Source organism: Trachurus trachurus (assembly GCF_905171665.1).
Source record: "Trachurus trachurus genome assembly, chromosome: 8".
NCBI classification, from domain to species: domain Eukaryota; kingdom Metazoa; phylum Chordata; class Actinopteri; order Carangiformes; family Carangidae; genus Trachurus; species Trachurus trachurus.
In genome coordinates, this window is record NC_139905.1 from 11,996,892 (window position 1) to 12,012,804 (window position 15,913).

Here is a 15,913-nt window from a genome sequence, read left to right on the forward strand (position 1 = left end):
AAAACCACAACAAAAAAGTACTGAAAAGAAATTTGACATTAGAGTTGTGACAGAGATATAAACAGGTTGACTGGATTTACCTACTTGCCAAGAAGAGCACAGCTGTCAACTTCTTATTTACATAGTACTGTTTTTAAATTCCAGGCCTCTAACACAGGGTGGCAGCAGTCTCCACCCTAATGCACTTTCATGTATATACAGGGTGGTTTATTACTTAGCACCTTACTGGAGTAAAATCTGGAGGTGAACAATGAAAATGAAACCCTCAGAAAACCAGTGTAATCAGTAAGTGAGTGAGAGAAAGAAAGTAGAGTGTTTTCAGATGACTTTGTCAAGGACCTGACAGCTAAAAAGGAGCAGCACTGTGACAAAAATGTGAGAAATTCAAATGTAACCTACTGTACTGTACTCACTCCCAGGCTGCCAGGTACAGTCAGCATGCAGGCAGAACCTGAGAAGGAACGAATGCAGATTGTTTCAGGCTGTACTTGTAAACCTGACACTCACGATGAGTCACACGCCATTGCAAACGTAGATGCAACATTTCCTGAGAAATCACGTATGTAAAAATTTCATCCCGCACAGCTGTTTTCATTTCTTTACAAAATGTCAGTGCCCTGGGGAATATGAAGTAAGAGCATCAAAGCCTCACCATGCTTAATGACCTCCATATTTAGTCCCACCCATGCATGGTCAGCGACAGTGATTTACTCATTACTAAACTCTGACAAGACTATCAAGTATCAGAGGAGCAACACACTGTACTAACGTTACTACACTTGCTTTCTGTCCGTTAAACCCCAAACTTTTAATTTGGTAATAAGACAGTTTTCAGTGCAGGGAAGTAATGAGGTGGTTTCACAGATCAATGGAGAATACCCAGCTTTTACACAGTCCACCATGGCCTAACTGCTCCACACTGCTGCTGCCGCTGTTGCCACCACTACCACTACTACTGTAACTTCACCATGTTCGTTTCCATGCGGCTCCTTCCAGATAGTTACGTAAAGTGTTTTCATATGAAACACATTTTGGTGAAGTCAGTGGAATGTTCAGTCGATGTTCCAAATTAAATCTTGTGTCATATGGGAAGTCGACAAAAAAAAAATCTGCAAAAACTATTCTTTTACTTTTCAAATTACGTACGGGCCAACCTTTGCCAGAGGCTGATGTCTAATGTGTCAGGTATTCTCACTTAGCTGCTAAAGCACTTGGAGGGAAAGTCTGTGATGTATAATTTAATATTTTCATCCAGAGTCTTTTTTTTTTTTCCTTCTTCTTTTTTTGGCTTGACTGTTCAGGCTATTACTTAAGTTGAAGAAATGCTGTATGCTCAATATCAACTTTTTGGAGCATTTGGAAGAAATAGAAAATGATCCCTTTTTACAACAGGGGCCCTCTTTGTGCCAGATCAGATTTCTAAGCTCAACAGTCTGAGTCAGAAAGAAGCCAGATTAGTGAGTCACTGTTACTTCCTGTAATCCAAACCGCCCCTGTAAGGACCAGGACCCCACAGCACGCTGATCTAACGAAAAAAGCCCTGACAAGTCTGCTGCACATGGTCCACTGTTTTTGTTTTGTTGGACACAACGGGTGTATTTCAGGTCATCAGTGTATACTGCTGCCAGATGGACAGTAATTGGGTGGTATGGCACTGACCGAGCAGCTGGATGTCTGACCGATGTAGAATATCAGTGTTCATCCTGCAGAGACTTTGTCTCACCAGCTTTTGTTTTTCTTTGCTACAGAAAATACAAGATACCAGCACTACACTATGGTCTGGTTTCTGCTCTATTGTTTGTCTTTGTACTTCAACCTAATCTACAGTCTCATATCGTTTACTCTCATTACAGATCTAAAGACATACAATGTAATCCTTAAATAATCTCACTAATAATCTGAATGCTCTTGTATGGTTTTAATCTCATTTGTGTGACGTGATGTAATTCTCATTTTAACTATCTAATCTCTCTAATCTAAGTTTCAGATCATCTAATTTCTTCTTTCACTTCATTTTATGCCTAATTCCTTCTACTGTGATCTGGTCTGGTCTAATATAATCTCAATTATCTGCAATCCAGTGATTTTAATGTAACCTAATCTATTATTGTTCAATCATTTCTAATTTTTGTAACTCAGAGACAAGAAGATGAGATCTGATGCCTTTAAACTAAATGAGAGTATTACTCTTCATCATAATATAATCTATTGAAATCAAATCTCATTCAATCTCATATCTACTCTGACTGAATGTAATTCCATTTGATTGTCTCATCACGTCTGATCATCTAAATTCATGCCATCTCATTTTAAAATAAATGTTATATATCATATCTGTTCAAAATGTATGTAATCCCACCCAATTGAATCTCATTTATAATGTCATGTTATCCAGTCTCATTATATCTCATTTAATTTCACCACATTACATCTCGAATGTAATGTAATCTAATCTCTATTCTAAAAAAAATCTTGTACAGTTTTACCTCATTTCACTTAATCTCACCTCTATTATAACCAAGTATGATATGTCCCAACTCATCAAATCTGTTTTTGATCTGATGATTTTAATTATTAGGCCCCCCCTGTGTCGAGACAGCTGTTTCATTTTATGTAGAAAATACAGAAGCGAAGCGAGGGCTGGTTCCCCTAAAGTTACTTGTGTTTGTCTCATTACAGGAAAAGATACACAAAGGAAATGGTGCGTTGTTGTTTGTCGTTATTTGTGGTCTAAAGTGTGGTAAAACAAGATAAACATGCTCCATTACAGATGAAAGAATCAGGCCCATTATCGGCAAGTAAAATGACTGATTCCACCTGTGCTGTGTCACCAGCTGTAAAGCCTGACACGAACATAAATCTGAGACTCCATTTCTGGAAAAATCTAGTCTTTGTAGCTCGTTCAAAAGGAGGATCATTATTTCTGCTGTGACTCAGACTAGTCAATATTCAACATCAGTTCTTCTCTGGAATAAGAATGAAAGAAAAACCTACACAGAACAGGCATTCATGCAGGGAGAGATTTATTTGTTTTAGCCTAAATACTCACGCAATAAAAACTCAATTTATCTACCAGTCATCTATGAGTCACGCTTTATCTGAAGGTCACGATTACATCATGCATCTAAAACAATATGGTTGACTTTACTCGTCTTGTGTTTCCTCTTTTTTCTCTCGATTTGGCTGAACACGGGGCCGTTAAAAAGAAATCATCACGGAACAAAGTGATTGAGTAATGAAGCTGCTTTTCTCCTGAAACGGTCAATTACACACAGCAACCACCTCCAGGGAAAACAATGACAATACAATATTTGTCTCTTTTTACCTTTTGTTCCCTGTTTGTGTGGTCAGCATAAGACTGGACCACAGAGATGATCAAACTGTTGTTTCACAATGTTTCTGCTCTATAATTAAAGTCAGAAAGTCCATCATTTCATCACTCTGGTTTCACAGGCTCAATATTATTTCAGACCTGGGCACATATGGGCAACATTATCACTCGTATAAACTATGCTGGAAAGTTTTGTGGAAGGTGTGACTGCCTTAGTTAGCATTTTCTGCAAGCCCTGTTTCTCATATCACACTTCAGGATAGTCAGCAGAAAAACAATGGCAAAGTGCGCTCTCCTTGGTCTGTCTGGCTGCAGTCTGAACTGTGCAACCCACAGTGTTTATAGTGTAAACACTCCTCATGTGTGTGTATATGTGTGTGCGTGTGTGTTTTTAACAGGCACCACAACGTTCCTACAAAAAAAAAAGAAAGAAAAAAGCAGAGGTCTCTCTCTTTCTCTTGTATCAGCGAGGAATGAACGTGGAAACCCCAGCCCAGTGCAAACCCTTAAAAGGCCACTGACTTAACATATTTACATTCAGTACTTAATTACCCAGAATAACCTGTGACGTTACCGCGGCAGCAGCAGCAGCAGGATCAGCAGCAGCAGTGCAGTTAAAATAAGAGAAATCCTGTGACTGCTGGGCTACTACACCACATACTTTCCTCAGGAATGGAATGCTGCTGCTCCCAAGTCAGATGGAGGGAGGAGAAGGAGGAGGAGGAGGAGGTTTTCTCTCTGTTAATGCACTTTTTTTTTTTTAAAGAGCTTGTACTTGAGATCTTAGCATGAGTGAGGAGACTGAGGGAGCAACAGGTTTTTGATTTCCTTATGAAAACTTATCATTTTTCATCCTCATCTTCTTTTTCTTTTTTTTTTTTTAACAATTGGCACAGATTTGATTTTGTAAAGTAAGCAAAAGCAGTCGCCAGCCAGCAGTATCTATCTTCTATTTATGGCGTCCTCCTCCTCCTCCCCCTCTGGCCGCCCCCCTCCCCTTCCCAGACTGACGTCAGCAGAAAGTTATTTTCATGAATGGAGGGGGCGGTCACGAGGTATCGGTGACGTGAATGCTTGCGGAAGCAGAGCGTGGAATGTTGGTACATTGTTGTTGTTTTGTAGTTAATTTAGTACGAGGATACACCGCTGCCCGTCCGCTGGACGCTTTACACCGACCGGCTCAACTCACTGCCTCGCCTCCTTCAGGAACCTACTCCCGACACTTTTTTATACGCATTCCGGTCCGGTCCGGTCCACAGAGGTGAGCTTGTTGTTTTTATTTTTAATTTTTTTTTTAAATTTTTTTTTAATTTTTTTTATTGGAAGATGTCTTGACATTCCTGAGTAAATTGCTGAAGTTTCTCACGGTGACATAGGCTATTATTGGAGCGAGGGTTTATGTTGTGTTATGTTGTGTTGTGGCCATGCGCGCCTATGTCATGTAGTAGGACAGCTTTAGTAGGAGTTTTTTGGTACCAAGTTGTTTTAAAAAAAAAAAGAGAGAGAGAAAAAAAAAAGTTGGTGTTTGAGTTTGTAGGTTTGTTTAGTGCGGACACGTGTTGTGTTGGAGTAACATAACACAATGCCCCGCGAAACAAGTGGCTCCGCACAGACTGTGTAAGAAGAAGTGGAGGAAAAAGTTGTAGAAAATAACTTGCGTAGCCTACTTTATTTTCTATTTTTAACAAACGTCACTCATTCAGTTGTAATAACAGTGAGTGAGAGCCAGTATCCAGTTTTTATTTATAAAAATGTCATAAACTTGACAAATTCCGCGAAGAGCACGTAAACGCATCATTCAACACATTTAATGAGACTTAAATCTCGCTCAGTTTTTGACTAAATTGTTTTAAAAAATAAAATAAAAAAAACGACAGTGTGACGTTGTATTGTTACGATGACTGAATGTGGTTTAAGTTAATGGAAGAAAAGCATAATTAGGCATATACAGTACGACATATTACCCCTGATCATCAGTTAGAATAATATAGCCTATAGCTATAAATAGTGTATTTTCTGTTAGTTGTTGTTTACAGCTGAGCTCAGCTACTTTCTGTCTTCGTTGGGCTTTTTAGGGAAAATGGAAGTGAAATAAAGTGAAGTGGCTGCTCCGTTGTAACAAATCCATATAAATCGTTTTCACGTCCTCTTTAATTCTTGCACTGTTGTTCCTTTTGGAAGGCGGGATTTAACTATTACAGGCTGCTATAGCTAAAGCAAAAATACCAGCCCTACTTTTGACATTGGAAACAACACGTGGTCTGCATTTTAGACATGTGGGACAAAGGGCACGATGTGAAGTTGGACCACCGGGGCTGAGTGGCCTACACAGGAGAAACAAGCAGTCATCAAAACAGCAGGAGTGCATATTTCCACAAACACTAAATCACTGTGGAGCTCCAGAGGCGCTTTTATCTTATCTCTGTTCAGCTATCATTCCTGCTCTGACATAAAGTAAAAAAATAGCTAAGGAAACTGTGTCATGGAAAAAGAATTATAATTTTTTGATAATTACCTAATAATAACAACACAAGTCAGTGCTGAGCTACTTTGTTGTTTCCCAGTGCTCTTTATTGAATAACTTGGACTTTTGACCTTTTCAGACCATTGTGATTAATAAATGGAAAATATTTGTCTTCGACTAACTTGTTCCACTTAGATGGCCACAGATCGGTGCCCAGGGGGGCTTTTCTGATTCACTGTTGTATCTGGTGGGTGCACACTGTCTGCTGCTCTCAGAGGGGCGGGTGGGAGCGGATGCACTCCCCTGTCATGAGGTTAACATGTGGTTAAATCTCCAAACTGATGATGTCTTCACTGGATAGAGAAGTTACAGTGGCTGACTCATTCTGCCACCACAGCAGTGTGTGTGACAGTGACGAGGCACATTGGGAGAAATTCCCATGAAGACGCAGGATCTAGTTTAGCTGTTTGCCCTTTCTGGTTTTACTGCTCTGTGGTGATTAATCAAAGCGACACAGAATGCAAAAATGTTTTTGTGGTGGAGTATTGTGAAAGTGAAATAGCTGTGGTCAGTGATGCGATGACTCACAGGGGACACGGCCACTATGGTGTGTTTTGCTCCTCTTAGTGGGGAAGAAATATGTAGAGTTTTGATTATTGACTCTGGAAGCTGGCGATTTTTATACACACGCCAAGCAGAGTGTACACAGGCTGTTACCGCTTTATTGTGTCTGAGAGACGGCTCCGTCTGCCACCCACAGGGATTTGCATCCCATCATTTCCCTGCTCCTTCTGTCAGGATGACTGGATCTCAACCTGCTGATCTCACCTCAGTGTGGTCAGAGGTGTGGGATGTGTCAGTCTATTTATTCTGTGGGATTGTGTTATTGGGAATTCCTTCCAGACTTGCTGATTCAATTGTTTTCTGTGGTGACTTCCTGATTTCACCATGACTCAATAAACTGCAGGTTAACACCAACACAAACAAACGCTCTACTTGCTTCAACACAGTCAAAAAAAATGTATGGTTTTTCTGCCACTTCCTGTTGTGCCACTGCCTGAGCCAGCTGTTTTGCAGCAGAAACACTAAAATCTGGATAGTACTGGATTATTATTAGCAGTGTTTTCAAAGAGCTTCGGTTTGTTTTGGTATGTCAGACTGGAAAGTGAGAATGTGATGTAATGTAAGCTCTTGGGGGAACAGATTATTATTATTTTCCCCCAATGCTTCCCACATTATTGGTTCCCAGGTTTTAAAAACGTGGGTAGGTATGTCTTTTTTTTTTTTTTTTTTTGCATTCTTGACATTACTGGTGTCCCAGTGTCCCTGTTAGGGCGAATATCTTTCGCTGAGATATTCGCTGAGTTCTCCTCCCTTTCCGCACAAACGTTCCGGTGCTCATGCCAACCATTTCCAAGGTTCTCTGTACTTTTCCTTCCTCCCCATGAAACAACGGGATTTTCCAGGAAACGTCAGATCGGGAGGGTGTGATTCCCTGCCGCTGGTCGTCGCTTTTACCAGTAAACAGCATGACTCACCGCTCAGCTATGCTCTCCATTTCCTTCGCATAATATCCCACCAAATGTGCTGCGCTGGAGAAAGAGCAGAGCAGAGCGAAGTGCGCGGGGGCCACCGGTCTGTGGAGAAACCTCCGACACATCCCTGAGAAAAATGCAAGAAAAGCAAGAGTTTGGTGAGAGGAATGTATCAAACTGTCAAGGGCAACGGCACAACAAATTCCTGCTTAACCTACTCCCAAAGTGAAACAGAGAGGAAAAACAAAGAGCCCAGATGAGCCAACTCTGCATTTATCACTAGAGCATGAGCACACAAGTCTTTGATATGCTGTTTATTTTAGGAGAAGGCTGGGCCCCACGGTTACCTGCTGTAACTGATGTGCAGCCTTGAACTTGGCCAGATGCCTGACTTTAAAAATATAAACATTTGGCATCAGTGAACTGAAAGGTACACAGGTTCATATGGAGTTAGAATAAACTTTAATTTTGTGAAGTTGTTCTTTAACAGTTGTCTGGTTTTTGTGCTGATGCAGAACGCAGCCCCGTCTTGTTTTCTGGAAAACAGTCTTGGAAACAAGTCAGTTCGTCTTCAAAGAGTTGTTGACACCCAAAGAACAAAGTAGCAGCCGTCCACATCAAATGAAACCCCGGCTTAACAATGGAGCACAACTATGAGATGTGCGTGTATTGTTTGTAATAGAAAGTCAATTTAGAAATGACTCTCGTGTTAGTCCTTGGCTCAAACCTGAGCTGTTGTAATGGTTTGTCAGTAAGTGCATTAGTCCTCAGAGACGCAGCTTTTACAAAATGAAATATTATTTTGCTGCAGTTTGTATAAAGTTAAGCGAGAGACAGACCACACAACACACTTGTTTACAATTCCTGCATCAAAGAAAGGTGTTGGACTCCTGACTCGCACACTATGCGAACACAGGCTGCCTCTGATTTGTTTGGGCAAGCGAAAGACGTGCGACTCCTCTGAATTCCAGACATTTTGTGAATTTTGCAGCCGTTGTTTTACAAGTGGGATTGTCTCAACTCCACCCCCATAGCTGAGTGCATCGCAGGACATATTCAGACTGCATGTTCCCTTCTCTTGCCTCTGTGCATGTGAAGGTTTGCACATGTGTGTTCACTCAGGAATGTGGTTTTTGTTCTTTGCCCGCCATCTGTGGCTCCTCTTTTGAGGTGTTTTTCGCCAACTCCTTCTCTCTCTCGCTGTTACGGAAAAACCAATGCGAGTTTCTTTTCTGCGCTTACGAACGAGAAGCCACGATTTGTTGCGTCTGTGTGGCAGAATCATAAACGAGGGGATTTGGCTGTGTGATATCATGTAATGCTGTTTTTCCTTCTGAGGAAACTTTGGCATTTTGATTAGGAAAACCTTGTCTCTGTGTGAGTTGCAAAAACATAAGCACATGCCTAAAGAATTTCAGGGAAACAGCCTGGCCTCTTGGTTCAAGCTGGGGCCTCTTGAATGAAGAGAGGGAGGCCGCCACGCCACTTTTCCATGATTTTCTCAAGGAATACACCCAGGGACCCCCCTCTGACGCAATACCACTTAAATTAGGCTGTTAGGCCAACTTGCTGTCGAGGAATGTTTTATTTGAGCTCTTCACCTTCATTTGAAGCTCCTGAAATTTTAATTACGCAACTCTTTGCTGCATGTTTTGCAAAATGAATCAAAGAGGGAGCAACAGATGTTCACTAGATCTCTTCACAGCAGTTTATGTGGCTGTGGGTCGGGCTGTTTGTTTCTGCTTTTTCATACACTCTCGCTCTCACTCAGCATCTGCAAAGTCCTGCATTGGCAATATTTTGTAGAGTGGTACAATGTGGAAACATGATAAATATCCCAAAAGGAACAGCCACACCCAGTGTGCTTTTCTTCCATGAAAGCCGCCGCTAACAGGCCTGCAGAGAATATTTGCCCTCTTAGCGAGGTATCGCTTATCGCATGCTCACTTAAATTGTTTAGTTGGCAGAAATTTGTGTCAGCACTGTGGGCTAAATATATCCAGCAGAGTTAAATAAGGGCATAGAGCGGCTCAGGAAAGCCCAGTGTAAGAGGATCCAACCAGCCCTGAATCGATAGACTACATTGTCTCACAGCAAAAAATACATCAGTGACTATAAAGGAAACTATTTCTCTGTGACACTCTATCTCCAGGAATTTTCCACATGCATATCCACGGCCCTGTAAAGTTCAGCATAACTGTAAATGTTATGCTGATGTGATGATCTGTTTTAATGTCTGTGATGAGCAGGCAGAGCGCAGTGGCCTGTGTCCTTGTCCACTCGGGAGACATTTCACATAAATCAAAGGGGAAGTAACGGGATAATGAGAGAGACTGTCGACAAACTGATGGATTTTTCTTGTTGCATGGCTCCTTTAAGTTTATCAGCACAAGTTTGGTGCTTCTTATTTGCCCTATGTATGGGCTGTGTTGCGGTTATGAATGAGACTTGTTTATCCTTTTGGTGACCATGTGACTCACACTCCCACGCCCATTCGCAGGGTGTTTCCATGGCAGCAGTCGAGCATGGAACAGTGCACTCGTAGTCAGGCTGGTCTGCAGGTCCTGAAATGGAGCCTTGGGGGGATGTGTGCCTCTCACAGGATCACAGCTCAGCTCCCTCGCTTTTTTTGGCTGTGGCGGCAGTCTGGAAAGCATGTGCCTCACTGTAATGAGTACAGAGGGGCTTTTCTACGTAGAAACTGCCCCAGCAAATATCACATACGCAGAAAGCTTAAATGCAAAGAGAGAGGAAGAAGAAGAGAGGGAGAGGGAGAAAGAAAGAGAGATAGATAGATAGAAAGAAAGAGAGAGAGGTTGCCTGTTTCTAATCCTGCTTGGTCTAGTGAACTACATTGTCAAGGCTCTCCTCCTCTTACAAGTAAATAAAGGCGCGCTCCGCTCCAGTGCTGGTGTTTAACGGTGTCACGCTGCCCTCTACTGGTGTCTGCGGCACCGCCAACCACCAGCACACAGACACAAATATTGACACATGACATAACCCTGGAATGTTGTTGTGATGTCTTTAAAGTGAAGTTACAGAGGAGGAGGAGCCACTTTCCCTCCAGTGTCGGCACTATACAATAACATGAGGAGTTCAGATCAGATCAGATCTTATCAATACAGCAGTTAAGAAGTCCTGTATTTACAGTAGAGTCCTACTTGTGTGTACGTACAGCGAAATGCAATTGAAAGTAAAAGTAGTCCCATAATATGACTCGTGACTGCAATATTATGACATGCTGTTTAAGTACTACTGATTAATAATAAACACGCAGCATTTTAATATAGACGATTAAAAGAAAGCCAAGTTTAAATGTAACCTATAGTGTTTTAAATGTTTAATAACACATTATATTTAAAGTGACACCTCCGTGATTTAAATTTTTATACAGCAGGTCTATGTTTTGGATTAATGCTGTGAAAGTGCTCAGTTCAAAGAGAAATGCACACGACTGAGCATTAAAAGAGGTAACGTCACATAAAAAAATGCAGCCATGCATTAGTATGGCTCACCAACCTATTGTTACTAGAGCTCCAGAGCGAAGCATAAAAAACCTTGAAATAACACAAAGTGTGTGTGCATGTGTGATGTTTCCCTTTTAAATTAAGTGGACTAAGTAAATGTAATTTGAAATAGTCAAATTAAATGTATATATCTCTAAATGATGAGCAAATAATGTGATAATACACTGTGCTTAACTGTGTTTATTCTTCTCTTCAGTCCTCAGTGTGTCTTGTGTGAGATTCTGGCCAGTCGCCTGCATGCAGGGAATGACGACTCATTTTAAGACGAGCAAAGCTTTAAAGGTGAGTGAGAAGAGTCTGAGGAATGGTTCAGTGGGCTGTGTCAATATGCCGACATGTACCAGATGCTCACCCCTCTGCTCGTGTCCTGCAGGTCAAGAAGGAGGCGGGCGAGAATGCCCCAGCGCTCAGCGATGATGAGCTGGTGGCCATGTCCGTGCGGGAGCTCAACCAGCACCTGCGTGGGCTGACCAAGGAGGACGTCGTGCGGTTGAAGCAGCGGCGAAGGACCCTGAAGAACCGGGGCTACGCCGCCAGCTGCCGCATCAAACGCGTCACCCAGAAGGAGGAGCTGGAGAGACAAAAGACAGATCTGCAGCAGGAAGTGGACAAGCTGGCCCGCGAGAACGCCAGCATGAGGCTGGAGCTGGACGCCCTGCGAGCAAAGTATGAGGCCCTGCAGTGTTTTGCCCGGACTGTGACCCGAGGGCCACTGTCGCCGGGCAAGGTGGCCACCACCAGCGTCATCACCATCGTCAAGTCGGCCAACCACAACAACTCCAGCCCGACCCCGTTCTCGGCTGCCTACTAGGGTCGACTGGACCGGGCTCTCCTTCTCCTGCCTGGTCCTTCCGGTTCTGACCCAGCCTGAACCCGCTCATCCTGTACTGAGAAGACGCTCAGTAGTTAAGACTGAAGGATGGGATGGGTGGAAAAGCTCTATGTGATGTTACGCTGAATTCACAACTCCGTCTCCCTCCTTCTGTCTCTTTTATACTATCTACATTGTCTGTGCACTGTGCAAATCCCCCTCCCAGACGCCCAGCACCGGCAGGGTAATGGGCCTCTGTGACCCTCCCTGACTGATAGCAGAGATTTGCTTTGATTCCAGTGTGAAGAAGTGTTTGACACGCCTTAATGTGGCAGCAGTGGCCTCGGACAGCTTTGATACTTATTGCCATAGAGCAGAAAACCTGAGAGATTTCAGTATACTGTATGTGACAGTGAAGCTATTTACAAAGCCTTTTAAAAACGGTTGCCTACAGGGTCTATGATGGATCCACATAAATTATTATCTCACATGTAGTTTAACACTCAGAAGATTTCAAGCTTTGAAGTCATGTGGACACCTCTTCATAGCCACAGTTACCGATGCTCTGCAACCACATGCCTTGGAGAGCCAGCCCAGTGCAGCACCAGACGCTTTCACTGAAATGTTCCTCTTGTTTTTTCGGAAAGGTACTAGGCAGTCAAAAATTATGTGTTTGTAGAGTTTGGTTGGAGTGAAATCCTCCATGTGGCTCTTTGTGGTCCGTTTGGAGCTCTGCATTATGCAGCATTAGGACCAAGGGCTCCAGTACTGATGCCAAGTATTTAGGAGCTAATGCCAGAAAATAGTGAGTTCATTTTGACGTTACATTTGTCATCAATTTGATAACTTTAAAACTCCACCATTAGGCCAAAAATACATATTGAAAAGGCTCTTTTGTGCATGTTTTTGCATCCTACTTGCAAAACCCTGCACCAGGTATATCAGATTTCAGAGCAGCATATCTGATGCACCCCTAAATTTGCTGTCACAACAGCTCTGCCATGAAATGTGAGACTTGTCCTTACGTACCTTGGTTAAGAAATAGTGGAACGTATCAGTGAGGCTGAAAAGTGTTGCGCACAGTGAGCAATGTTGTTGAAGACATTGGGGGGCTGTCGGGAAGGTGCTGCATGTGATTGTGTTGGTATCTCTGAAGTCCCTCTTGAATAGAGAAATGATTCAGTTTCTACTTATAACGTTTTCAAATGCATGAGAGTTGAATTATACTTGACTTTAAATACTATTTGATGGAACCTTTGGACGACTTTGGAGGACAAAGAATATAAAACCAGAAAAGTGATGATAGAGGAAGACTTTGGGCACAGATTGGTTTGGATGCAGCAAGTTCCACGTTGCCCAGTGTCTCATTATATAGCACTTAGAGAAAACTGTTAAGATACAGTATAAAAAAAAAAATCACAGAGAAAGTGAGTACTAGAATTTGGAAATTACAACAGATATAGAAGCTATTCTTGCATTTCTGAAGTTGCTGAGGCTTTAAGTGCATGGTGATTTAACGTGGTGTGACCACATTTAGCCTTATGTAACTGAGGATGGTATACGCTCTGATATGTATGCTGCAGCACTTACTGGGTGATGTTTTGCCTCTTTCCTTAAATATGCCACTCTTTGGTAGGTAATCCATATTGGATATAGTGTAAATGAGAGCGATCCTTACAAGTGAAATGCAGTTCAACTTACTTCCTGTATATTACAGACTACAGAAACGATAAAGCTCCCACTGCCTCCGTTGTTACTTTGCATTGAGAACTCCGTCCAAATAGAAATCATTCCTACTGCTGGGTCACGAGAAGTGCTGCTGCCGGTGTTGGTAACTCTGAAACAGTAGCTATGTACTTTGCTTTTGACACACTCTTCTGCAAGAGAACTCCTGACACCCATCTCTAGAAACAGAGGTGTCACGACAGCGAAATGCAGTAAACACCTTTCTCCTGTTTGTACTTTTTTTTTGTTGAGATATTTAAATATAAAAGTCACTTGAAATAAAAAATGAAAAGCCGTTCTTACCGAGGATCCATTCCTAATTCGGAGTGAAGTCAATAGAGATTGTTCATGTCAGGATTTTCTCTTGGCTAAGAGGACATGACTGTTCTTCCCCTGTTCCATAGCTGCAAAGAACAGTATGGGGAACTTTGCTGCTGTACAACCTGCTGTGATTTTTAAGCAGGGGCATTGCTGTGTTCTTACTCTCATTTTGTATTTTCACTTGGTTTCTATGTTGATACGACCTATGTTCTCTTTCTGATACTTAGTTTTATATGCATATACAGTATATAAAAAATATATATTACATATTTTTCTATATTTATGTCTTTTACTATCCTGGGAGTGGTGTGATTATGTAATCGATCTTTGAAGTCTAACTATGTTGATGCTGACCTTTTATCTGAAGTTGTATTCACATTTACAATGAGAAAACTACTCTCATAACTTAAGTCTTCTTTGTGAGTATTTATACCCCGTGAATAGTTCTTCTCAGCACATTTGCTAATTCTAATCCACAAATTGGACAGACAGTGACTAGGGTTACATACAGGCTGTGGCTTATTATCTCTTAACCGTCAAAAATGAACTTGCACGTCTGCATATTTTACATCATAACTTTTATAACAATTGGAGTGAAACTACAGACAATATACGTGATTAAATGTAATGGAGCAAGTCAAACCATCTATGCAAAGGAAGTCACAGTATTTTAAATCATTTCTGGGTCATTAACCTGGAGATTTATGCCAAACATCTTCAGTACCTACGATATCTAAAAAAATATATTTAACATAATTCAAAGGAAGAGCTGATGTGATCAGACAGCCTTGTGCTAACCAGATGTTCAGGTCTCATTTGGGGCTTCTGAACATTAGTTTAAGAGTTAATGTGAATATTTCATATAGGAAAAGAGACAACTTCAGCTGCCTGCATGTAAACCTAGTCAGTCTAAGTAAACCTTTCTACGGATAACAATTTAATTGATTAAGTGACAGTTTCAAATGATGATGGTAATGCTTTTGTAACCCATAAGAAACCTTACCTGAACATTAAGTCCAAAGCTGCTACAGACTATCCATCCAGACCTGTTAAGTTTTAGGTCACAGAGTCAGAGGAAGTTATAGAAACACAGTACATGTTTACAGAAGTCCTTTTTCTGCACGTTACAATACAAGACAATATTGCTCAAAGAGAAGATTACATTGAGTTTCTAAACTGAATGCTGTTTAGCCCAAATGAGGCGTTGTTTTCTTTACAGCACTTATTACTGTATTTGGATCTGAGGTGAACACACCTTAAAAAGAAGAACTCTCAAAGTATATGTTTCTGTACTGTGCCACAGTTAAAGACAAACCTCTCTGCAGATGAATTAAATACTATGTTGTTAAACCTACATCCAGTGTGACCCAGCAGAGGTCCCTACATGCTCTCTCACACATGTTGCTCTTACCACACACACCACACAACAACAACTACATTTTCTACAAGGCACTTTTTCCAAAATAAAAGCAGATCTGCAAAAACAAATAAGCATTATGCAGAGTATGAATAGTCTATGGGTGAAAAGAGGCATAAACATTTACCTACCCATGTTTACTCAACAGCCTTCTTCCCTCCACACAGCTGAATTGAGTGAAGCTTGTTATACCCAGGAGCTATAATGGAACTGTGTAAGATATCAGTTGTTATTTTACGTTTTTATATGAACCATAACAATGCAATAGTATGTACAGAAATGAGGTTGCTCGCATATCTTGATTCTGTATTCAAGGTTATGAGTTTTAAATTTCTTCCTGAGAACGTGTCTTTGAGTAAATAAGCTTCCACACACACACACACACAAAGCTTTGCCAGCCCTACAAGCTACGGTATTTAACTTTAGCTGTGTAGAAAGTCAGTTTTAGAATAATAGACTGAGGAGATTGTTTGTTTGTGCCTATAAACTCAGAAAAAGCTCCACGATGGTGGGGATGGAGCATGTGTATGGATTACATGGTTGTGGATGAAATAATGGATGAAATACATTGAATGTTAGTTCAACAGCAGCAGTTTCTGTGTCGAGTTTGTACATTCAAGATAAATGGATTTCTTTGTTCTAGTCTCATGACGAGCGACTGTAAACAAGAACAGTAATAAGGCAGCATAAACCGAGTATGTACCCTTCACAGCTTGTCATTATTCTGCTCATATATATTTTATATTTATTTCATTGATTTGTGTAATTTTATTAAAACAAAC

At 41.3% G+C, this 15,913-nt stretch overlaps 2 protein-coding genes across 2 annotated transcripts in view; both read left to right on the top strand.

The window, feature by feature from the left end:
• Positions 1-15,913, top strand: part of nudt1 (nudix (nucleoside diphosphate linked moiety X)-type motif 1) — a 423,902-nt gene that overhangs the window by 128,407 nt on the left and 279,582 nt on the right. The window lies entirely within an intron of this gene.
• mafk (v-maf avian musculoaponeurotic fibrosarcoma oncogene homolog K) lies at positions 4,397-15,746 on the top strand. Its single transcript, XM_083977859.1, has 3 exons — positions 4,397-4,592; positions 11,054-11,139; positions 11,231-15,746. Exons 2-3 carry the CDS (start codon positions 11,095-11,097, stop codon positions 11,666-11,668), a joined length of 483 nt encoding a protein of 160 aa, XP_083833985.1. The 5' UTR covers positions 4,397-4,592; positions 11,054-11,094; the 3' UTR covers positions 11,669-15,746.